At 47.8% G+C, this 23699-nt stretch overlaps 2 protein-coding genes across 5 annotated transcripts in view; one reads left to right on the top strand and one right to left on the bottom strand.

The window, feature by feature from the left end:
- The window catches only part of HADHA (hydroxyacyl-CoA dehydrogenase trifunctional multienzyme complex subunit alpha), a 44269-nt gene extending 21259 nt beyond the window's left edge, over positions 1-23010 (top strand). Inside the window, exons 8-20 of one of the 4 annotated variants that reach the window (XR_014839517.1) lie at positions 3188-3310; positions 4211-4329; positions 6037-6093; positions 7777-7886; positions 11349-11483; positions 13480-13651; positions 15974-16825; positions 18080-19701; positions 20109-20177; positions 20924-21119; positions 21700-21814; positions 22259-22404; positions 22500-23010. Coding sequence is in view for 1 of the 4 variants with exons in the window: in NM_213962.2 (NP_999127.1) it covers positions 3188-3310; positions 4211-4329; positions 6037-6093; positions 7777-7886; positions 11349-11483; positions 13480-13651; positions 15974-16060; positions 19561-19701; positions 20109-20177; positions 20924-21119; positions 21700-21814; positions 22259-22404; positions 22500-22645 (1616 nt within the window). In the remaining 3 variants the exon portion in view is untranslated. 4 annotated transcript variants of the gene reach the window in all.
- Positions 1-23699, bottom strand: part of HADHB (hydroxyacyl-CoA dehydrogenase trifunctional multienzyme complex subunit beta) — a 602797-nt gene that overhangs the window by 61745 nt on the left and 517353 nt on the right. The window lies entirely within an intron of this gene.

The following is a 23699-nucleotide window of genomic DNA, read 5'->3' on the forward strand; positions in this document are numbered from 1 at the left end:
GGTAGCAGTTCCCACTGTGGGTTCTGACCTAGAGAGAAGAGCAGCCACAGAGCTCTTCAAGGATGCTCCCTCCTAAATGGATTCTCACAGTCATGGTGCAAAGTGTGTCCTCTAACCCTCCTGGGGTAGCTGAGCAGGTCCAGCATGATCAATCCACGCTTGCATTCCAGTTTCTTACGCCTTTCATACTCTGTCCCCTATACTATACCAACACAGTGCTGGCATTTCAGTTTCATTTAATGCTGTTTGTTTTCTATATGTTCCATCTGTTCTTTTTTCCTTTTTTCTTCTTTCTGCTTCCCTTTGGATTAATCATTTCTTATCTTCACTTTTGGACTTTGACTTTGTTTTACCCTTTTAATGGTTGCTGTAGGATTTACAGTATGCATCTTTAACATACAATCTGTCTTGAAATCATACATGATTTCACAATATGGGGTAAGAACCTTAAAGCGTATACTTTCATTTTCTCCGTCCTTTTACTGTTGTTATACTTCTGCATGTATTGTACATTCCTTAGCATATTGCTATTTTTGTTTCAAACAATTATTTTTTAAAGAGTTTTTTGTTTTTTGTTTTTGTCTTTTTAGGGCCGCACTCAGAGCATATGGAGGTTCCCAGGCTAGGGGTCGAATCGGAGCTGTAGCCACCGGCCTACGCCAGAGCCACAGCAACTCGGGATTCAACCATGTCTGCAACCTACACAACAGTTCACGGCAATTCACGGCAATGCTGGATCCTCGACCCACTGAGCAAGGCCAAGGATCGAACCTGCAACCTCATGGTTCCTAGTCAGATTTGTTAACCACTGAGCCATGACGGGACCTCCTAAAGAGATTTTTGAAATGAGAGAAGATTCTTTTCTGTTTGCCCACATTTTAATATCACTTTGGTGCTCTTTATCCTTTGTGTAGATTCAAGTTCCTCTCTGGTTTAACTTTCCTCCAACCTGAAGAACTTTCTTTAACATGCCCTATAGTGTATGTCTGCTGGTAGTTAATTCCCTCACTTTTTGCTTTGTTTTAAAAAGTATGTCTTTGCTTGTTTGTTTGTTTATTTTTGGCCACATTTGCAGCATGCAGAAGTTCCCCAGCCAGGGGTCAAACCCACCCCACAGCAGTGACAACACCAGCAACTCTAAAAAGTCTTTATTTTTTGCTTCATTTTTCCAAGGTAATTTTGATGGGTATGGAATTCCAGATTTCCACTGTTTCCCTTTTGGTACTTTATGGATGTCTGCTTTGTGTTATCACTTGCATAATTTCTGATAAAAAGTCCATTGTCATTTTTATCTTTGTTCTCTTCTCCACCCCTACTCCAGCCATCCCCAAACTGCTCTCAGGTTTTCCCTCTGTCACTGATATTAGGAATTTTTTTATGATGTGCCTTGGTTTTAGGTGTGTGTGTGTTTAGTATTTGTTTTGCATGGGATTCATCAAGTTTCTTAGATAGTGGGTTTGGAGTTTTCCTCAAAATTAGAAGCTTTTTGACTATTTTTTCAAATATTTTTCCACCTTCCCTACCCCTTTTCTGAGATTTTAGTCTTACGTATGTTAGATCACTTAGTATTGTCCCAAAATCAAGCTGTTTTTCAGCCTGTATAGTTTCTATTGCCATGTATTCAAGTTTCTTGATCTTTTCTTCTTCACTGTATAATTTACTATTGAATTAAAAGATCCCCTGTATCTTTTGTTTTAGGTATTTTTTTCTACTGTATTAGAAGTAACATCTGGTTCACTGTTATGTCTTCAATTTCTCCTGATTATGTTTCTGCTTTCTCCTACCTTCTTGAACATTTGGCATGAATTTAAAATAGCTTTCTAACATTGTGTCTCCTTGTTCTGTCTTCTTATTTCTGCACCTGTTTCTATCAGTCAGTTGGTCTCCTAGCTATAGGCCATTTTTTTTTTTTGCTTCTTTTTATGCCTTTATGATGGTTCTTGCCCTGGCCTCAGGTCGTTTTCTGTCATGCGTGTGTAGAATGATACTTGGCCAGAGTTTCAAGAGGCCCCTCTATAGATCTCTGGAGCTCTCTTTTGTGTAGCAACTGTTACCCAGTATTCTTCACAAATTCCAGGTGCCTTAGCCTCCCTACAGGCCACACCATGACTTTCATGGACCCTGTGCACTTTTGTCATTCAGAAGTTTGGGGCTTAGTTCTTTTTCTTCCTCCCAGACCACAGGGGCTGAAAATAGGTCACATGTCCGAAGGAAAAGATTGCCTGCATGTTTGCTGTAGGCCTCTCCCTCTACCGGGATTTCATTTCCTATATGCCATAAATTGCACAGGATTGTCTTTTCAACCCCAGCCACCTCTTTCTCCAGTGCGGCTCTTACAAGCTTTTAATTGAGAGCCTGGTTGGTATCAGTTTTCATAGCCCTGTAAGAACAGCTTTTGGGTTTTTCGAGTCTTGCTCTTTACCCTCCCGTAAGTTTAACATCAGGCAAACGCCTCCAGTGAAAAACCAGTTTTTGGCATGTCCCTCTCTCCATAGATGTACTGCATGTGCTCAACATTATGACACTGTGAGAGATTCATTCCAGCTTCCAGCCTCTTGTACCACTTTAGAGCTTCACAGACGTTCCATGGGGAGAACGAGCGTGGTGTTTGGTTTCCTCTAGCCCTGACCTCTTACATGTGATCACCAAAAACTCTGATCATTTCACTTTCCCTCAGTAGCATCCTCTGCTTGAGCCAAGTCCAGTGTTCAGCCCAGGCCCAAAAGCATCATGTACTCCCAGAAAAGAGAATGTCCAGCAAGCATCAGCTCACCTCCGATAGGCTCTTCCCACTCTGCAATTCTGTTCATGTAATCCTTGTTGCTTCCAAGCTCCTCAGTGTCTTTACAAATATGTTTTTGCAGTTGATTCATTTTTTTTTTTTCCAGTTTTGCAGCAAGGATATAGGCCTTATGAGACGTCCTACATCCAACTCAGAAGTGGAAGCCAGACGGATAGGGCTTAAGACTTGTTTTCTACCTGGAGTAGGTTGTTGTACCTTCACTCAACGTGCCTTTTCTTTGAGTCCCTAGTTCTTGACTCTGCTGCCTACCAGCTCTGGTCTGACTTAGAAAGCTGCGCTGAAAGTGTGTGCCAGAGCCTATGGCTTTGGCCTGCCTGGGTTTTCGCCCACCTGGGACTGATCCAAGCCTGACTTAATTCCTGTCTGTTGTGCTCATTTTTGCAGGACCAGGATTAAAACCTCCAGAGGAACGGACAATTGAATACCTAGAAGAAGTTGCAGTTACTTTTGCCAAAGGACTAGCTGATAAAAAGATCTCTCCAAAGAGAGACAAGGGACTGGTGGAAAGTAAGTGTCATTATTAAAGAACAAAAGCGAAGCTTCTTTCCACGGAGTTTAATTTTAGTTGCTGTAAATTGGAAATGAGGAAGAGATCAGTGCATTATTTACTCTTAAGTGTAGAATCAGCCTTAAAGGGTGCTGGAACTCTGCCCTAGGCACGGGTCCTGGACCTTACACTGGGTAAAGACACTGGCCGCCCCTCAGCATGTGGAGTCCTCGGGCCAGGGATCAGATCCAAGCCACAGCTGTGACATAAGCCACAGCTTCGGCAACAGAGGAGCCTTAACCCACCGTGCCGGGCCAGGGATGGAACCTGTGTCCCAGCACTCTCAAGATACCACTGATCCAATTGCACCACAGTGGTGGCTCCAAAGACATCTTTTTAAAACTTTATTTTGGAAATGTTAAAGCAATACCCAGATAGTATAATATGATAGTGTAATAAGTGCCCATGTACCCAACACCCAGCTTTAACATCTATTGAGTAATGCTTAAAGAGGTGCTGAGGTTGGAGTTCCCGTCGTGGCGCAGCGGAAAACGAATCCAACTAGGAACCATGAGGTTGCGGGTTTGATCCCTGGCCTCCCTCAGTGGGTTAAGGATCCGGTGTTGCCGTGAGCTGTGGTGTAGGTCACAGACGCAGCTCGGATCTGGTGTTGCTGTGGCTGCGGTGTAGGCCTGCAGCTGTAGCTCTGATTAGACCCCTAGTCTGGGAACCTCCACATGCTGTGAGTGGGGCCCCAAAAAGCAAAAGAAAAAAAGAAGTGCTGATGTTGAAATTTAGATTGGGTGTATCAGAGTAAAGAGCACTTCGTTCAGGTCACTAGGTTCCCTCCATTTTTATGGAGTTTACAGACCAAACTAACCAGGAAGGCCGGGCTCTCTCTAAATCATTTTACTTTACAGAACTGACATCGTACGCCATGAGTATTCCATTTGTCAGACAACAGATTTACAAAAAGGTGGAAGAAAAAGTACGAAAGCAGACCAAAGGCCTTTATCCTGCGCCTCTGAAAATTATCGATGTGAGTCTTGCCCCCGTACTCGCACATTTCTCAGCTTTCTTCCTTCTGTCCAAGCAGTGTTCTGTTGCCATGGTGAACCAGGTATCCCGTAGGAAGGTTCTTCATGTTGCTGTCAACCAAAAATAACAGGAGAGCAGAGCAAGCTGTGGGGATTTCTGTAAATGAGTATTTGGGGAAATCAGTGCCAGGCATGCTTCTTAGTTGACGAGCTTGAAACTTAGCGAGGTTGTGAGATAAGTTTTAGAAGTGTTGAGATTAGATACAGCAGAAAATTCAAGCAACGGTAATTTAGACAAAGAAGTCAATAGGAATATAGATTTATGTATTTGTTTTTAATGTCATTCCCAGCAAATGCTGGTGATTGAATACAGGGTTATTTCTTTTTTTTTCTTTTTCTTTTTTTTGTCTTTTTGCCATTTCTGGGCCGCTCCCGCGGCATATGGAGGTTCCCAGGCTAGGGGTCGAATCGGAGCTGTAGCCGCCGGCCTACACCAGAGCCACAGCAACACTGGATCCGAGCCATGTCTGCGACCTACACCACAGCTCACGGCAACGCCGGATCATTAACCCACTGAGCAAGGGCAGGGACCGAACCCGCAACCTCATGGTTCCTAGTCGGACTCGTTAACCACTGCGCCACAACGGGAACTCCGGGTTATTTCTTTTATACTTGCCACTGTACTTAGGATAGTACTTACCCCAAATGTTAAATTGAATTTCACAGAGTTCATGGTTAATGTGATCAACTAAATTATGTTCCTGAGGAAGAGTGAATGGGGGAAAAGGTGCTGAAAGTAGAACTTTGGGAATTTGCCCACATTTGAAGAACAGGAGAGGAGCTGGATGAGTAGTTTAAGCAGGTGGAACAGGAGTTAAGGGGAAAAGGTAAACCTATTACTGGACTTGGAAAGGGAGGATGACAGCCTTTCTCCAACAAAATGACAGGATTCAGAGGTAGATAAGGAGGTGGAGTTTGAGCTGTGGAACCTCTGTGGTCTTTTCCTAGTCCGACTTTTTTTTTTTTTTTTGTCTTCTTAGGGCCGCACCCATGGTATGTGGAGGTTCCCAGGCTAGTGGTGAAATCGGAGCTGTTGCTGCCAGCCTACACCACAGCCACAGCAACGCGGGATCCCTCATGGATACTAGTCCGGTTCGTTAACCACTGAGCCATGACCCCTATTCTGACTTTTTAATTCTCTTTGCCTTCTATTTTATTTCCTTCCATTTTAATGCTAGGTTTAGCAATAGCCTCAGAGATAGAGAATTAAGTCAGTCTTAAGCAACCAGGCCTTGCTCTTTTTCTTTTTTTCTTTCTATTTTTTTTTTTGTTTGTTTGTTTTAATGGCCACTCCCAGCATATGGAAGTTCCTGGGCCAGGAATTGAATCCCAGCCGCAGCTGCAACAGTGCCAGATCCTTAACTCACTGTGCTGAGCCAGGAATTGAACCTGCACCTCCATAGTGACCTGAGCCACTTCAGTCAGATTTTTAACCCACTGCACCACAGCAGGAACTCTTTTTTTGGGGGGGGGGAAAGCTCAGCCTGTAGCAGCAAAAACGCCCAGTCCTAACCAGGAGACTACCAGAGAACTCCCCCCTTGATTTACTCTTTGAAGACTGACGGCACTGGCAGTTTTTTTCAGCATTGTTGTGCATCTCACCAATCCAGTCCGACAAAGAACAAGCAAGCGCTCTCTCTGTTTTTCAGGTAGTAAAGACTGGGATCGAGCAAGGGAGTGACGCCGGCTATCTCTCTGAATCTCAGGTAGAGTTATCTCCTTTCCGTGTTTTATTAGACGCGGGAAAAACAAGATCCAAAACACCGTGTATAAGTGAAAAAAAAAATATTCAAAGCCTAGTGAAAAATGTTTTCTTCCAGTGGTTTTCATTCTTATGATTAATCTCAGTGATTAAGTAGATGTTAAGAAAACCCTGTCGGTCCCCAGCTATTTGAACTTGACCTCAGTAATGAGGATATGACCAGAAAGAGCAGGGGCAGACTTAGAATCCTTTCAGAAGGAACCATTTGGAAGTTTTTTGTTCTGTGCTTCGGCTGGTTTTGTTGTGAAAAAATGAATACACTGATAGAAAATATGGTTCTTACTTGCTGGGGCCTAGAAGAAAACTGTGAAGCCCAGCCTCCCTTTGGCGAATTAGGAAATGAAGGGAAATGGTTTGCAGCCACTAAAACTAGAAGACAGAGCCACACACGAACCAGCCTCAGCCCTTCCACTTTCCTAACAAGTTGGTGGTAAGGTAGATTTTAGTGGTTTACATGGCTTTGAAGTTTTAAGCAATCATTGAAGGATGATTGCTCTTCAATAATAGGACGAAAGATATCTGAAGAGCTCAGGACAAGTTCCAGAGAGAACATTTCTAGTCCTGGGTTGCTTACTGCAGTGCACCCTGATTTATTCTTTTTTATTATAACTAGGTACACATATACATATGTACAGAAAGAGTGAAGCACATTGGACAAATTAATAATTAGCCCGTACATACAGTATTTTCGATCCTACTTATCACATCCTGCTAAATTCATGACCACTGATGAATATCTACCCATGGTTTGAAAATCACTGGTTTATTGAATAGAACCTATTAAATAATAGAACCTACTCTTTAATGTTCTTTTCGGACATGAAGGCAACACTATTAGAGGGATTCCTTCCTTGAAATGCCATTTGTAACCATGTAATCATAGCAGTAAATTCTAATAATATTGATGATGGTAATAGTTAACCTGGAGACCCAAGTCATTTTACTGGTATTCTTATTTACTTCCCACAACAATATTGCAAAATACATATTATTGTCCCCATTTTGAGGATGAAGTAAGCTCCACAACTGGGAAATGGCAGAGCCAGGATTCAAACCCAGTTCAGTCAAATCCAGGCTCAAAAGCCCATGCTTTTAAGCACTCAGTTGAGACTCACTCTCTGTAAGTGTTAAGGTACTTTTCAAGTGGTGGGTAGCATGTGGGGCAGCCTGCTACCCTGGCAAGAGACCTGGAGTTGGGAGCCATACTACCTGGGTTCAGGTTCTGTTTCTGCCCCTTTGAGACAGTGTGGTGTTGAGCAAAGTCGCTTAATCTCTCTCGACCTCCTCTGCCCAATCTTTAAGTGGGAGAGGTGGTTGAGATGATTGGTCATTTTGGCTCTGACGCTCTGATTCCATGGAAGGGTTGTCACAACCTCTGGTGTAGGGAATCTGAGAGCTCACTTAGATCCAAAACCTTTTCAAAGCAGTAGTTGGAAGTGGTACCAATGAGAGTGAAAGAAGGACCATCAGCAGGAGACAGATGTCTCCAGCTTAGGCCCCACTAAGACCCCAGGGGAACTGAGGCTTTGCGTGTGTTACCTCTGCTCTGCAGAGAGACCAACCCAAAGGAATTCACGTCCCCAAGACTGGGAAGCTCTACCTTTTCTTGTTCCCCTTTACTTTCTAGAAATTTGGAGAGCTTGCAATGACCAAAGAATCAAAAGCCTTGATGGGACTTTACCGTGGTCAGACCCTATGCAAGAAGAATAAATTTGGAGCTCCGCAGAAGGAGGTTAAGTAAGTTCAACTCTACCTAGGAAGCCCTTGTGGATCTCAGTACATGCTAAGTTTGTAGACGTCTTGGAGATCTACAGAGCTGCATTTATACCTTCCGTCTTGCCCTAAATCTCTTCTGCCCTGAGCACTCTAGATCCTATTCCTGCCAAGGACTTTTTGGCTTTCAGAGTTCTGTCTGCTGAGTTTCTCCAGAGTCCTGTGGTTCCTATAGAGGTGTTGTTGTCTCACTGTTGCTGTCCCCCCGAAGTCTGGTTTAGGTTCCCCCTTCCTAAACCAGATCCGCACACTGTGTCCTCCTTAATACCTTATCTCTCCCTGTGACTTGACATAACCATCTCCAGGAACTCTGGCTTCTCCCTCATTAAAAAAACATAAAGCCTGATTCTAGGCCTTAAAGGCCTGTCCTTTTTAGCCTAAGCATTTGAGAGTCTCCTTGCCTGTTTCATATCTCTTCTCTTCAGCGAGCTTGTCAATGTTATGCTGCCTAAGCAGCTCTTCAGCATCTTATATTTAGTATCAACCCTCAACTCACCTTGCTCAGTGGTTCTCAGCCTGGGCAGTGTTGCCACCAGGGGACATTCAACAATGTCTGGAAACCTTTTTGGTTGTCATGACTGGGGACAGAGGGATGCTACTGGTGGCTGGAGGCCAGGAATGCTGCTGCACATCCTGCAGTGCACAGGATGGCTCCACCACAACGAAGTATCCAGTCCAAAATGCCCGTGATGCCAAGGCTGAGAAACATTGTTCTGGCTGAGTTTGGGGAGTGGGATTTATGAAAGCAGCTGGAGATTACAGTCCATACCAGAAGAGGAGATGGATAAGAAGTCCAGGTGAGGAGTTCCCGTCATGACTCAGTGGTTAACGAATCCGACTAGGAACCACGAGGTTGCGGGTTCGATCCCTGGCCTTGCTCAGTGGGTTAAGGATCCGGCATTGCCATGAGCTGTGGTGTAGGTTGCGGACTCGGCTCGGATCCCGAGTTGCTGTGGCTCTGGCGTAGGCCGGTGGCTACCACTCCCATTAGACCCCTAGCCTGGGAATCTCCATATGCCACCAGAGTGGCTCTAGAAAAAGCAAAAAGACAAAAAAAAAGGGGGGGGGGAGTTCCTGTCGTGGCGCAGTGGTTAACGAATCCGACTAGGAACCATGAGGTTGCGGGTTCGGTCCCTGCCCTTGCTCAGTGGGTTAACGATCCGGCGTTGCCGTGAGCTGTGGTGTAGGTTGCAGACGCGGCTCAGATCGTGCCTTGCTGTGGCTCTGGCGTAGGCTGGCGGCTACAGCTCCGATTCGACCTCTAGCCTGGGAACCTCCATATGCCACAGAAGCGGCCCAAATAAATAAATAAAGAAAGAAAGAAGTCCAGGTGAGAGAGAGAAGATTCTAGCCAAGAGGGCTGATTTCCAAATAGAATATGAAGTACAACCCGTAACTGCTGCTTCAGCTCAGGGGTGATCTCTGTCAGTCAGTTGCCTGTTTTCCACCCAGTATTGACAGTCTCGCGTTCAGTAGGTGATATAAAGTACTTCCATGTTGCAGTGGAATGATGGTGGCCACTTAAATCTGCCTCTCTTCATCTATCCTACAAAAATTACTCTTAAATTTAAAATTTTAAATTGTAAGATGCTTACTCTTAAGAAACCTGATTAGCCACTCCAGATTCTTACTCCTACCTGCATATAACTCTTATTGTTATATGCAGATAGTATATGATATCACTTGGAAAAGCTGTTTTGTGTACCAGATACAAAAAAGGCAACATGCATATGAAACTCATGTAAGATAAAATAAGAAAATGAGAATCAAGATACTTAAGCTTATGAAAATTTTGCCCCCAAAATGACCACAATGCAGAAGAAAACCATAGAATGCCTCCAACTTGAATTATATATCCTTAAACTAAATAAGTGGTTACAGATAAGAAGAAATCACTTTGAATCAAAAATTCGAAAACTCTGGAGTTCCTCCTGTGGCACAGTGGGTTAAGAGTCCAACTGCAGCTGCTCCAGTTGTTGTGGAAGTGCAGGTTCTATCCCCAGCCTGGCACAATGGGGTAAAGAAGCCAGTGTTGCTGCAGCTGTGGCATAGGTCACAGCTGCAACTCAGATTCAATCCCTGGCCCAGGGACTTCCATATGCCTCAGGAGCAGCCATAAAATGGGGGGCGGGGGGGGGGGAGTTCAAAAACTCAGAACTAAATGGACAGAAAAACATGAGATGTTGACCTAATTTTTTTGTTTCTTTGTTTTGGTTTGGTTTTTGGTTTTGGTTTTTTTTTGGGGGGGGTTGTTTTTGCTTTTTAGGGCCACAACCATGGCATATGGAAATTCCTAGGCTAGGGGTTGAATCTGAGCTGCAGCTGCTGGCCTGCGCCACAGCAATGCTGGATCCGAGCTGAGTCTTCGACCTACATGGACGCTTATATCAACGCCAGATCCTTAACCCACCGAACAGGGCCAGGGATCAAACCCACATCCACATGGATACTAGACAGGTTCTTAACTCACTGAGCCAAAGCAGGAACTCCAAAGTTGACCTAATTTGGAAAATAAATTGAAGAAATATGTAACATTTTAGAAATGAAGAATAGGAGTTCCCGTCATGGCACAGTGGAAATGAATCCAACTAGGAACCATGAGGTTGCAGGTTTGATCCCTGGCCTCGTTCAGTGGGTTAAGGATCTGGCGTTGCCATGAGCTGTGGTGTAGGTTGCAGACGCGGCTGGGATCCGGCGTTGCTGTGGCTCTGGTGTAGGCCGGCAGCTGTATCTCTGATTGGACCCCTAGGCTGGGAAGCTCCATATGCCATGGGTATGGCCCTAAAAAGCACAAAAAAAAAAAAAGAAAAGAAAAAAGAATAAATTATTATAAAGTGTGTGCAAGTCAGGACAGATTGAAAATTTAATAAAGAGCGTTTATGAAAGGGCATTCCGCTTCCTGCTTTCCCAGTTGTCAGTAATATTTCCACTTTTGTCTCATTAGGCCTTTTCCCCCTTACCTTGGGTAATAATTTAAATTCTTTATCTGTTTTCTCTATTTATAAATTAATTTTTTGTACAAAAAATGCATTCTTATTTTCCTTTTTATTTATTTATTTGCTTTTTAGGGCCTCACCTGTGGCATATGGAGGTTCCCAGGCTAGGGGTTGAATCAGATTATGGCTACCAGCCAACCCCACAGCCACAGCAACGTGGGATCTGAGCCAAGTCTGCGACCTACACCACAGCTTGGAGCAGTAGTGGATCCTTAACCCACTGAGCGAGGCCAGGGATCAAACCTGGAACCTCATGGTTCCTAGTCAGATTCATTAACCACTGAGCCATGACAGGAACTCCTAAAAATTACCTTAAATGCTTTATTGTTGTCCCTGCTTTTGTTGGTCTATTGGATGATAACCCAGGCAACCTCCCACTTTTACTGAATGAAGGGTTTTTACCAAAAGTTACTTCATCCTCTCCTTCCAGGCACCTTGCCATTCTTGGCGCAGGGCTGATGGGAGCCGGCATTGCCCAGGTCTCCGTGGATAAGCACCTAAAGACTATACTTAAGGATGCTTCACTGCCGGCGCTGGGCCGAGGACAGCAACAAGTGTTCAAAGGGTAAGCCTGCTCTCTGCCTTTGCCAGGAGAGAACACGCTCCGTTTTTGGCCTTCGTCATTTCCTTTTTCCTACTGCATCCTCTCATTTCCTTTGATTTTTAGAAACGGTAATTCCTTCTTTCACTTTTTTTGTCGTTGTTGTTACAGATACTATAAATCATTGGCATCATTAGTCTACAGTCTTTGAGAACAGAACATGTGTTAGACCTCTTTAAATGCCAAATAGTTTATATTTGGCTAGACCAGAAATTCTCATGTTTGTGAATTTTAACTACTACGTGGTTATGGAACACTGAAACAGCATGACTCTGTGTCCGCGTCTGTGATTGGGATGGGAGGAATTGTGTGTGATTGCACGTTGAAGGCAGGGCTGCGATCAGAACTCCTGAACCTCGTATTTCCTGACTGGCGTTACCTTAGAGAAGCAGTTAACTGATTTGGCTCCACAGGTCTAGATCTTCATGGAACACACACACACAGAGACACACCCACACACACAGTCACACACCACCCATACCCACACATACACAGACACACACCCATTTTTCAGAGGAGAAAAATAGAGCAGCAACTTGACCAAGCTGGGGATTGGTTTCAGTTCATTTCTCTGGTCCTGCACTTTGACTGTCTTACATGTAACTTTTAGCCAAGTGAGCTTTTTTTGTTTCTGAAATGGACTTATGTAGCTTAAGCATGTCTTTATGGCTTTTCTGCAGAGAAGCTCATATGCTGCGATTGTGGTGGTAGTGCTACCGTAATGCTATGCAGGACCTGGCAGGCAGATGGCAACTGACTTCCTGTAAGATAGCCAGGCGGAGTAGTCAAAGATTCTGACCCCCAGAATGGCACGTGCTCACCAACAGCACTGCCCTGAGACGAGCAGGCAGGCGTTCCCAAACAGCATCTCACACAGTCCCCAAAGTGACACATTGCTGCTCTAGAACAGCTTCCCCCTCTGCGTCGCTTTTGGACCCAGTCCTGGGTTTCCTTTTTTGCCTTAGAAACATCGGGCTCCGTCCAGTGAGTGCCGCTCAACGTACTGCTGACTCAGGACACGTATTTCTTGTCCTCTCTTGGGAATAGTTTCATTAGGCATCAGAATTAGGGCAGCTAGTAATGTTTTGGACTCTCAAGTGTGTTGTTGGCGGACTGCTGACATGGTTGTCAGAAACCAGGTTATTTGGATCCACTCTTTTAGGACTTTAACTGACTACTCCTTTGAACTTACGCTGTGGCTTTAATTTTTCTTTTGGTTAAGGAAACTAGTGAATGGGGTGTAGCTTCATTCTGCATTCATAGGAAAACCCCAGGTCATTTATTCTCAAAGTGCGGTTAGATTAAAACCTAAGAGGGTCTGTTTCCCTTGGCAGTAACAACTAATCAGTTAAGTGACTGAGAAGCAGGAACCCTTTTTAGCTCTCTCTTGGAAAGAAGAAACCTTGCGTTAACAGTTTCTGTGATCAGTGTGATGTGCGACTAGAAGCTGCCTGGGAGGTGGATTCAGAGTATAAGCAACACCGCGCGGTCTCCGTCCTCCAGTAGATCACAATTGAAGGATAACAGAACGAGATGTAAGCAAGTGGAAACTCACGCAGGCTAGGACCTGAGTTGACCATTTCCCATGTTGTAGGTGGAGAGTTACTAGAGCTGCTCTTCTGTTTGGCCATTCTGGGTTCATGGTTACTCCCCTTGACCAGTTTAACTGTTTTATTAATGATAACATCATTTTTGCAGATGAGGCGTTTGGAGGCATCTCGTAGTAGAAAGAATGTGATGTGGGTTCAAGTTGTCTGGAATCCTAGTCCCCTCCCTTCACTAGCTCTTGGACCATGAGTCCCTCTGAGCCCTTTGAGCAGCTCAGCCCCCTCAAAATGGGAGGAACACGACGACCCCACTGAGTGCGTGAAAGGCACGTAACACACTCTGACCCACAGACACTCAATGAATGTTAGTTTCCTTTTCGGCCCCCCCCTGACTAGAAATGTCTTTTTTCCAGACTGAATGATAAAGTGAGGAAGAAAGCACTAACATCATTTGAAAGGGACTCCCTTTTCAGCAACTTGACCGGGCAGCTCGATTACCAGGGTTTTGAAAAGGCCGACATGGTGATTGAAGCTGTTTTCGAAGAGCTGAGTCTTAAGCACAAAGTGCTCAAAGAGGTAGAGGCGGTAAGTGAGGGGCCTGCCGCACTGAGTCCTGGTGCAGCGGGTGGAGAACACAGACGGGGGTTGCTTAAGGAGGTGGAGGGAACTCGTTGTTCTGGGGCCATTCATTCCCAAACATAAGTTTTTATGTGAACCTGTGCACACTGTATGTTACAAAGGTCAAGTCAAAGTCCTCAGAGAAGACAAGTAGGAGTTCCCATGCGGCTCAGCTGGTTAAGGTGCCAGCGTTGTCACTGCAGCAGCTTGGGTTCAATTCCTGGCCAGGGAACTTCCATATTCTACGAGTGTGGCCAAAAGCAAACAAACCTAAAAGAGAAGGAAGAGGATTCCGGTCAAGTGATATGCGGACTATGAACAAATGAACACAGTAGTTCCCGTTGAAACATAAGTGTTGAGAAGCAATGGGACAGAACCTGTTAGGGAAAGAGAATGAAAAGCGGAGGCGTTTGATGTGCTGGCGTTGTCACTGCTTAGAGGCAGGCACCGGGGAGAGGGAGCAGACGGAGATGGGAAGGGGAGGTATTCAGCAGATAAGTGAGAAAAGAGCAGGCAGGTTATTGCTGAAGGCAAAACCCAGAATGTCGCATTTGGGAGTTCCCGTCTTGGCTCAGTGGTCAGCAAACCCGACTAGCATCCATGAAGACGATCCTTGGCCTTGCTCAGTGGCTTAAGGATCCGGCATTTCTGTGGCTGCGGTGTAGGCCGGCAGCTGCAGCTCTGAATCGACCCCTAGCCTGGGAACCTCCATATGCCGCGGGCACCACCCTAAAATGACAAAAGCCAAAACAAAGGCACATTTGTTGTGGTCATCTGTGTAACATGTCAGGGGGCCTTTACCTCTTTAGTGAAGCGAGTGAAATCATCTAAGGTGGGAGATACTCCAAGTTACTCAGAGAAGAGTGAGGTCCAGAGCAGACCCCTCTTTAGAAAACCAAAGAATGTCAGGCGAAAGACCCTTAGGAGGGCATCGAGTCCACCCCCCCCCCGCCCCCGGCCCCGCTTTCCTTAGAGGAAAACGTTAAAGCGGAGTCCGCACGGCGCTCCTCACGGATTTACAGCTTCTCCTCCTCGTCACAGAACTGAAGAGACCCACGGCTTCGAGACCTTCCCAGACCTCGTCTCCAGCCCCCTCTGCCTTGGTGTCTCCTTTGCTGTCTGCACTGTGTCTCAGTGTTCTCTGGGCATGTGACGGGCCCCCGCAGAGACAGCTACCTTTCCGCAGTTGTGCAGGTCGGGCAGGGCGCTGCCCAGGCGGCTGGCCCTTAGCTCCGTGCGCCCTCCCAGCAGGGGCACTCCTGGGACCGCCCTGGGCGGAAAGATTGCTGAGGCGCCTGCCCTCCATCAGGGTTCCAGCCAGAACTCCCCTGCAGCAGGGCCGCCGGCTTCCAGGAGGGCCAAAGCAGAAGCCAGCGGGCTTCACAAGGCTGGGGCCGAACTGGCAGAGTCACTTCGGCTGCTTTCTGTTGGCAAAAGCAAGTCACAGGGCAGCCTGGATCTAAGGGGAAGGGAGAGACTCTGCCTCTGGATGGGAGGAGAGAGACACCTGGGTGAGGAGGGGGCATCGCTGCCAGCCATCTTTGGGGACATTGGTCCGCTCTTCACAGAGAGCTCTGCCAACGCCACTGGACCCCACACCGCTAATGATGCAGCCTGAGACTGTGGTAGCTTTCTGACTGTCAGGCCCCCCTTTGGACTCGCATTATACTTTTGATGAAATAAGGTCATGGGCTCTTTAACACAAGGCTACTGCCAAGCCAGGTCTTGTGCCTTAGGTGCCTCTCCAGGTCTTTTTTCTCTTCTTTTTTACAAAATCTTAATGTAGTGCTTTACCTTCACCCTCCCTATAATTGATCTGATCTTATACTCACCTTTTCAGGGTGTCGAATATTTCTGGACCCTTGATTCTCATGTCTGGTGTCAGGCTTCTGCCTGTCACAGATTTGCACACATTTGACAGGTGTGCCTTGCATGTTTTTCACTCAAGCATCTGAATAAAAACATGAATATGTTTGGGCAGTGGGCAGAAGGCTGAGACAGTCTACACTAGAGACTTCTCGGGGTTGATAAAGCTAACAGTTAATGGCGTTCATGCACTGTGGGTATAATCAGAGTGGTGTACCAGTTCTTGGTAACACATGGTAAAGTATCAACTAGGCGGGCACATCGTGGCTTGTTCTTAGAAAAGTGAAGGACGGGGTGTCTTCTGTCTGATCAGTTCTGGGTGAGCGGGTGGGCAGCGGCCGGGTGTCACTCATTGGCTTTGCTTTGGACGCTCGTCGTCTCCCAGGCCCTCATGACACGTTCCTAAATGCTTTCCTCCTGCAGGTGATTCCAGATCACTGTGTCTTTGCCAGCAACACGTCTGCTCTCCCGATCAGTGAAATTGCTGCTGTCAGTAAAAGACCTGAGAAGGTAAATTCTGAACAGAGGAAAACCCTGAAATGTTTTACTGCACCAGCCTCATTGATGAAGGCTTAGAACATGAGAAGGGACTGGTATGGACTCTGAAGTGGACGAGGGTGCTGATGTAGTCCCCAAAACTGGGCGCAGAAAAGACCAGTGTGAGATGCAGGAACAAGTGAAGTCCCACTCAGGTAGATCTTTGTGGTGATCTGCGCCCCTAATAGGGGTTATTATTCAGCTTCAGGCTATAAACCCTTCCTTTATTCCAGGTGGCCCTGGTGATAGGCCCTAAAATAAGACGAGATGCTCCAAACGGGCACCTTCCTGTGGAGCAGACTCTGGTGACTGCCTGGGTTGGGTTTGGTTCCAACTCCAGAGCCAGGTGTGGAAGATCAGGGGGTGTGGTGGGATGGGCCCACCCACGGCTTTGCTGAGACCTCCTTCCCCGGGACCGAGGGGCAGCTGTCGAAGCACCTTCAGCGAGTATTTGGAATGATGCTTCGACACTTAGCTTTGGGCTTCTGCGCTCTACCAGGAAATAAGGTGAAATCATTCAGGTCGAAATAAAGCAGTTCACCTCTACGGAGGACACCAGTTAGCTGCAGCGAACCAGAACCAGGCAAAAGCAGACAGGAAATATAAAAGGCCTCTAAGCAGCTGAAACTGTTAATGCAAAGTCCATGTACTAAAAGTCTGGGGTTCCCATTGTGGCTCAGTGGTAATGAACTGGACTGGTATCCATGAGGACACCGGTTCGATCCCTGGCCCCACCCGGTAGGTTAAGGATCCGGCATTGCCGTGAGCTGTGGTGTAGGTCGAAGACATGGCTCAGTTCCCACGTTCGCTATGGCTGTGGTGTAGGCCGGCAGCTACAGCTCTGATTCAGCCCCTAGCCTGGGAACTTCCATATGCTATGGTTGCAGCCCTAAAAAGACCAAAATAAATAAATACCAGAGTCTGTTTATACCTATTCCAATAGCTTGCTATCGCAGGGTAATCTCATTTCCTGGCACACGGTAGATTAGAAGTGATGTGGGCCTGATAGAGGAAGGCTCAGTGATGGCAGGAATAGGTCCGGGGAGAAGGGGCAGCAGATGGTGTGGCACAGGGGGAGGACTCAAACACGGTGTAAAGGCAGGTGGACGGTCTGGCCCTGTTACATCACTCAGAGCGCCTCCTCAGCATTAAGGTCAGCAAGGAAGGCCTGTTGGGCCTTTGATGCTAGCCTCTCATTCTCCCCAGTGGAGAGGAACAGGCATCACTTTGCAGGCCTCGCCCTCAGGGAGCTTGAACAGCTTTTATCACCTGCTTGCCTATGTCGTTCCTATAAGAGTAAGGGGTGGGGGGCTCCCCATCAGCTGGGTTTGCCCGGCACTGACAGCTTTTGCAGGACACAGGCCCTTCAGTACTGCAACTGGGAAAGTTCTAGTAATCCAGGACAACGTTGGTCACCTTTTGGCACACTTTTTTGGGTGATGTAAATAGATTTTGCGTGGGGTACTGATTACGTGGGTATTTATACAGTTGTCAGGACTCATCAAACTGAATACTCTTAAGATCTGTGCATTTTATTGTACATAAATTATACATGGTAAAGACGAATTCCTTTTGCTCAGGAGTGCAGTCAGGATCAGGTCCTTTCTTTTAAGTATTTTAGACATAAGTAGAAGAATAATTTAAATGTTAGAAGCAACTTTTGGATTGCTAAGTTGGTATAACATGTAAGTGACTGTGCGTTACACAGTAGCAATAGCAAGTGGGCGGGCTATAGAGACGGGCCGACCTTGACGGAATCCCACTCTGCCATTTACGAACTGACCCTCAGCTGCTAATTTTAATCTTATTTTTATTTATTTATTTTTGTCTTTTTAGGGCCACACTCATGGCATATGAAGGTTCCTAGGCTAGGGGTCGAGTCAGGGAGCTGTAGCCACCGGCCTACACCACAGCCACAGCAATGTCAGATACGAGCCGCGTCTTCCACCTACACCACAGCTCACAGCAATGCCGGATCCTTAACCCACCAAGCCAGGGCAGGGACCAAACCCGTGTCCTCGTGGATACTAGTCAGATTTGTTTCTGCTGAGCCACGAGGGGAACTCCAGAGCTACTAATTTTAACATCCTGATAGCTCTCTTCCTCAAATAGGTAATTAGACTGACTAGTTCACAGAGTTGTATTGGATTAAATGATAAATATATTAGTGAATAATGGATAGGAGGCAGGCAGTAAATGGTAGATATTAGTTTTACCTTATAGCTAAAGTGGGGGCAGGGAGGAAGCAAAACTATAAAGTGGTGGTAGACTTCTTTCACAATTCAGCTGTGAAAACTATCTAATTGTTAGCATCATGAGGCTGTTCTCAAGTTTACTATGTATCAGAACCACCTGGAAGGCTTCTTAAACACAGATCTGGGGAGTTCCCGCTCTGATGCAGTGGGTTAAGAATCCGACTGCATCAAGATCCAGCATTGCTAAAAGCTGTGGCATAGGTCACACATGTGGCTTGGATCCAGTGTTGCTGTGGCAGTGGTGGAGGCCCCAGGCTATTATGTGGCCATTAAAAAAAAAAAAAAAAGGATCTGACTGCAGTGACGACTTGGGTCGCTGCAGAGGCGTGGGTTCAGTCCCTGGCCCAGGAACTTCCATATGCCGAGGGTGCAGCCAAAAAAAAAAAACCAACACTGATCTGGGCCTTTCCCCTGGAGTTCCTTATTCAGTGGGTCTGGGGAGGACATAAGAATTTGCAGCTCTGTCATTCCCAGGTGATGCTAACGCTGCTGGTCAGGGTACTTGAGTTTGAGAATCACTGGTTTTATGAGCCTTAAGGGAATTTGAGTGTAAAGAAATGTTATTTAAGCCCAGCATGGTCATCCCTCAGTATCCGTGGGGGATTAGTTCCAGGAACCCCAGCAGATACCAAAATCCACAGAAGCTCAACATGCTGAATAGTACAGTGAATACAGCTGACCCTCTTTATCCTCAGATTCAACCAAATGGATCTGTGGTTGGTTGAACCTGTGTATGCAAAATCCGTGGATACGAAGAGCTCATTGTATCCTGATGGTGAGACCCATCTCTGTAAAACCCAAGCACATCTCTGAGAGTCCAGCCTATTAACTGATTCTTCTGCCTGTCTTTCCCCCCATAAAAAATCGACCTCTCACTCAAACCATCAGCATGATCAGTATGAATGGAACCCTCCTTTGTTCTTCCCCAGTAAATCTAATTTGGCCTTTAGCGGAGATTTTGGCATTAATTGTTGGTAGGACCCATTGCCCTTAATGAAAAGCCCTAGAAGCAGGTGGAAGAGAATTCCAGTCAACTGTCCCTTGAACTTACGGACTTTTCATCAGAGAACCATGGATCCAAACCCCTTGACTGTATCAAGCCGTGTTTCTGTATTGCAACCACCTTTCTCTGCAGTGCTTTCCCAGCAGGAAAGAGGGCTGTCCGTTTCCCCTCCGAGGCCTTGAACCTGTCTTTGGTCTCCTTTGTCCCCTTGCCAGGTGATTGGCATGCACTACTTCTCTCCTGTGGACAAGATGCAGCTGCTGGAGATTATCACCACTGAAAAAACCTCTAAGGACTCAACTGCTTCGGCCATAGAAGTTGGTCTCAAACAGGGGAAGGTCATCATTGTGGTTAAGGTAAGGAGCTGAGTTTCAGAAAAGTTCTGTGAAGCCTCCTTCTATTTCCAGGCTTATCTGTAACTCTTCAGGTCACGTATGCCAGCTTTTGATGTGATTTCCCCTTGTTTGTCTGCAGGGTGGGCAGGGGTGTGATTGTACCTGTGAGTCAAGCTCTGGGATGTGGCGAGTTCTCCCCACCATTCCAGACCTTTCAGGGGGCACTGAGATGATCTCCTGTGCTCTTGGATTCAAGCCCGACTGCCCCTGGCTATGGCTCCCCCTGCAGTTTAATTTTTAAAGTGTATAATTGAGATTAGACACCACCTTGAATTTTGCAATGACTTCTGGGCGAGAGAGACCGCTTTCAGACTCGGGCAGTGCCCGCAGCTGAGGGGCCCGGGAGCTCATGTTCTCTCCCTTGGCAGGATGGACCCGGCTTCTACACCACCAGGTGCCTCGCACCCATGATGTCTGAAGTCCTCAGAATTCTCCAGGTCAGTATGGGTCTCAGGATGGTCGCAGCGTCTTCCACTCCTTAAACTAGTTTTCCAAACTGGCAACGCCAAGATGAGGAGCAGGCTTCCTCCTTCTAATACACCAACTCCTGGCTCTTCTCCAAGAAGGCCCTTTGGGGCCCTCCCTTTGCACACAGTGCTGGCGAGTCACGGGCTGATGCTGCACTCAGCGGGCAGAACAAGCTCTGCTCCCTGAGCGTCCTCCCTGCTCCGGTCAGCCGCAGGCCTCCCGCCGTGCTCTCGGTGCTGTTTCCACAACCCCATCCAGAGCGGGCTCCATTTGGTCTGATTGAGGCTGCATCTGCATCTGCCGCCCTCGGACCCCCTGGTGGCCTTTAAGGTGGCTCACCACAGGGCAGGGCCTGGCCGGGCTCTTGCAGACCAGGGGCCCCGGCTCTGCAGCCCTGCTCCTTGGTGACGCCTCTCCCCTCGGCACCAGGAAACAGCCCTGTCTGGCCTGGAATCTGTTATTCTTGAGATTCAGGATTGCAAACAAGAAGGGAAGGAATGCTTTGTTCATCTCGAGACTTCCTTCAAATGCTGTAGGTTAGGGAAGGCTCAGACTTCCCCCTGCGGCTCCTCAACTGTGCTTCCCTGAGCCAAACAGTCCCGGCACCTGGGAGTAAGTGGGTGCTGCACACGGCCGCCTCCGAGGGGCGCACAGGGAGCCCTTAGGGGAATCTGGGCCGGCCTTCCCTGAGGCCCCAGCCTTACTTCCCATCCAGGAAGGAGTTGGCCCTAAGAAGCTGGACTCCCTGACCACGAGCTTTGGCTTTCCTGTGGGCGCTGCGACGCTGATGGATGAAGTTGGCATGGATGTAGCGAAACACGTAGCGGAAAATCTAGGCAAAATCTTTGGGGAGCGGTTTGCAGGTGGAAACCTGGACGTGCTGAAGCAGATGATATCCAAGGGCTTCCTGGGTGAGTCGCCTCAAAGAAGCATAACGAGCGCCAGTAGTGACAGAGCTCCTGAGCCCAGCAGTCACCCAAGGCCCGTGTGAAGAGTGTGTTTCCTATGGAGCCCCCTGTCACAGGGAGTTTTCGAATGATTTCCTGACCCTCTTCTCAGGCTGGGCCTGTGGCAAAAGGTAGAACCCTGGCCACCTGAGGCTCTGCCATTGCCCGAGCGGTGTGCCATCAGCTGAGATGCTGCAGGAGCATCGCACCCAGGTCTCCGGGCTGTCTGGCCACCCGTGTGGAGGGAGTCAACCTCTAGGTGCAGGAGCGTGTAGCTGAGGCTCACCAGAGAGGGGCTTTCGCTCTCGGCAGAGTCGCAGCAAAATCAGCACGAGGCCTGGTGAGGCACAGCTGGACATTCCACCTCACCCACATGGCCTTTCCCGCTGAGTCACACAGATTTCCAAGCTCCAGGAAATGCAGGCTCTTTTTCCTTCTCCACCAGCTCTTCTGACAAATGCTAATTTCTCGGGTAGGCCAGATACACAGGTTCCGGGCCTGGGATCTGAGAGCTGGTAACGCTCCCTTTCCCTGCGTCTTTCAGGTCGCAAATCTGGGAAGGGCTTTTACATCTACCAGGAGGGAGTGAAGAATCGGAATGTGAATTCTGACACGGAGAGCATTTTGGCAAGTCTGAAGATACCCTCTCGGCCTGACATGTAAGTTCATTGGAGGGACTCTTGCTACGGAAGCTTATTTCCCATCAGCCCGAAGCTTCTCCAACCCCCTGTGGTCGGTTTTGTTATGATGATACCTGACCAGAGAGAACATTCTGAGGCTTGGCACTCTTTGCCCTTCTATACTCCACCTCGTTCTCTTCCAGGCACCAGGGTAAGGACTGCACCCGAGCCTTGGGAAGCCCCCTTGGGAAGCCTTCCCTCGGAGGGTCCCGGAAAGCACCTAGAAAGATGGTTTTCCTAGGCCCCTTGCAGTCAACAGCTGCTTGGTGCCGGTTTCAGGCTAATTAGGGCAAGTTAACTGGGTTTCAGGTTAATTGCTTGGAGTTTGACCAGGGCCAGCCCTCACTCCCAGTGTGCACCGGGGCTCCCACCTCCTCCCCCCTTTGCCCCCTCTTCTACCTGAGTGTCTCTCCCTGTCGGCAGCTCTTCAGACGAAGACATCCAGTACCGCCTGGTGACCAGATTCGTGAACGAGGCTGTCCTGTGCCTGCAGGAAGGGATCTTGGCCACGCCTGCCGAGGGCGACATCGGGGCCGTCTTTGGGCTCGGCTTCCCCCCCTGTCTTGGAGGTCAGTCGGTTGGTCTTGCCCGTTGGGGAGGTGGCTCGCTTTATCCTAGGGCTTGGTTCGCTTCTCCTTCAACTGAGCCCCCTTCCTCCACTTAGGGCCCTTCCGGTTTGTGGATCTGTACGGGGCTCAGAAGGTCGTGGACCGGCTCCGGAAGTACGAGGCCATCTATGGGAAACAGTTCACGCCGTGCCAGCTGCTGATTGACCATGCCAGCAGCCCAAATAAGAAGTTCTTCCAGTGAGCGAGCCTCCTCTCTGCTCACTCGCCCCCTGACACCGACAGCGGCAGCGCTGGCTCTGCCCAGAGCAGCATCTGGACTCATCACAGGAACCGGGAGGAAGACAAACTCGGGCATTGGGCGTGTGCGATTAAAGTGCCTTCGGCCATGACCAGCTCTCCCTGCGGGGAAGTCTGGCTGTAAAGTAGTTTCTGCTTCATGTTGGCAGGTGGAACCCCTGTGCTCAGGAATTTACAGGCCCGATGCCCAGAGAGGCAGTGACTCTGGGCCATCCTTGCTGCCTCTCCCTCCTGGGAGCCCAGTGCTGGTGAGGGCCCTTCTGCACCCGGCCATACACTTAACAACAAAGACCCAGCTCTTTAGCAGCCTCTCTGCCTGCCTTTGTCTTGCTTTGTCTTTTGTCTTTGTCCTTCTGGTTTAACCCCCTTTCCTTCAAGGAGTGAACTGGAATAAAGCCCTGTGCTTTGGAGGTGGGAATGTATTGGAAGAGTTTGGGGTGGCACCTTAAGAAAGAAACTGTGAGGATGGAAATGGGATTTTTTTTTTTTTTTTTTTTTTTTTTTTCTTTTTAGGGCTGCGCTTGTGGCACATGCAAGTTTCCAGGCTAGGAGTTGAATCAGAGCGCAGTGGCTGCCGGCCACAGCCACAGCCGATCTGAGCCACATCTGCAACCTCTGCCACAGCTCACAGCAACGCTGGATCCTTAGCCCATTGAGTGAGGCCAGGGATTGAGCCCACATCCTCATGGATACCAGTCAGGTTCTTAACCCACTGAGCCACTATGGGAACTCTGGAAAGTGGGATTTGAGGAGACTAAAGCCTTTTAAACTGACTGTACATAAACGCCCACGGGGGAAGAGGCTCTTGCTAACCTGAGCAGACTAAGAGGTCCAGAGGACCAGCACCTAAAGGAGACTCCGCTCCCAAACTGCATGTCCTCCTTGCAGTTTTACCTTTTTTTTTTTTTTTTTTTGTCTTTTTGCTATTTCTTGGGCCGTTCCCATGGCATATGGAGGTTCCCAGGCTAGGGGTCAAATCGGAGCTGTAGCTGCCAGCC

This window comes from Sus scrofa, chromosome 3 (assembly GCF_054392235.1).
Source record: "Sus scrofa isolate SSC_HxYL_T2T_F1_AM1 chromosome 3, Sscrofa_HxYL_maternal_Yorkshire_Landrace_v2.0, whole genome shotgun sequence".
NCBI classification, from domain to species: Eukaryota; Metazoa; Chordata; class Mammalia; order Artiodactyla; family Suidae; genus Sus; species Sus scrofa.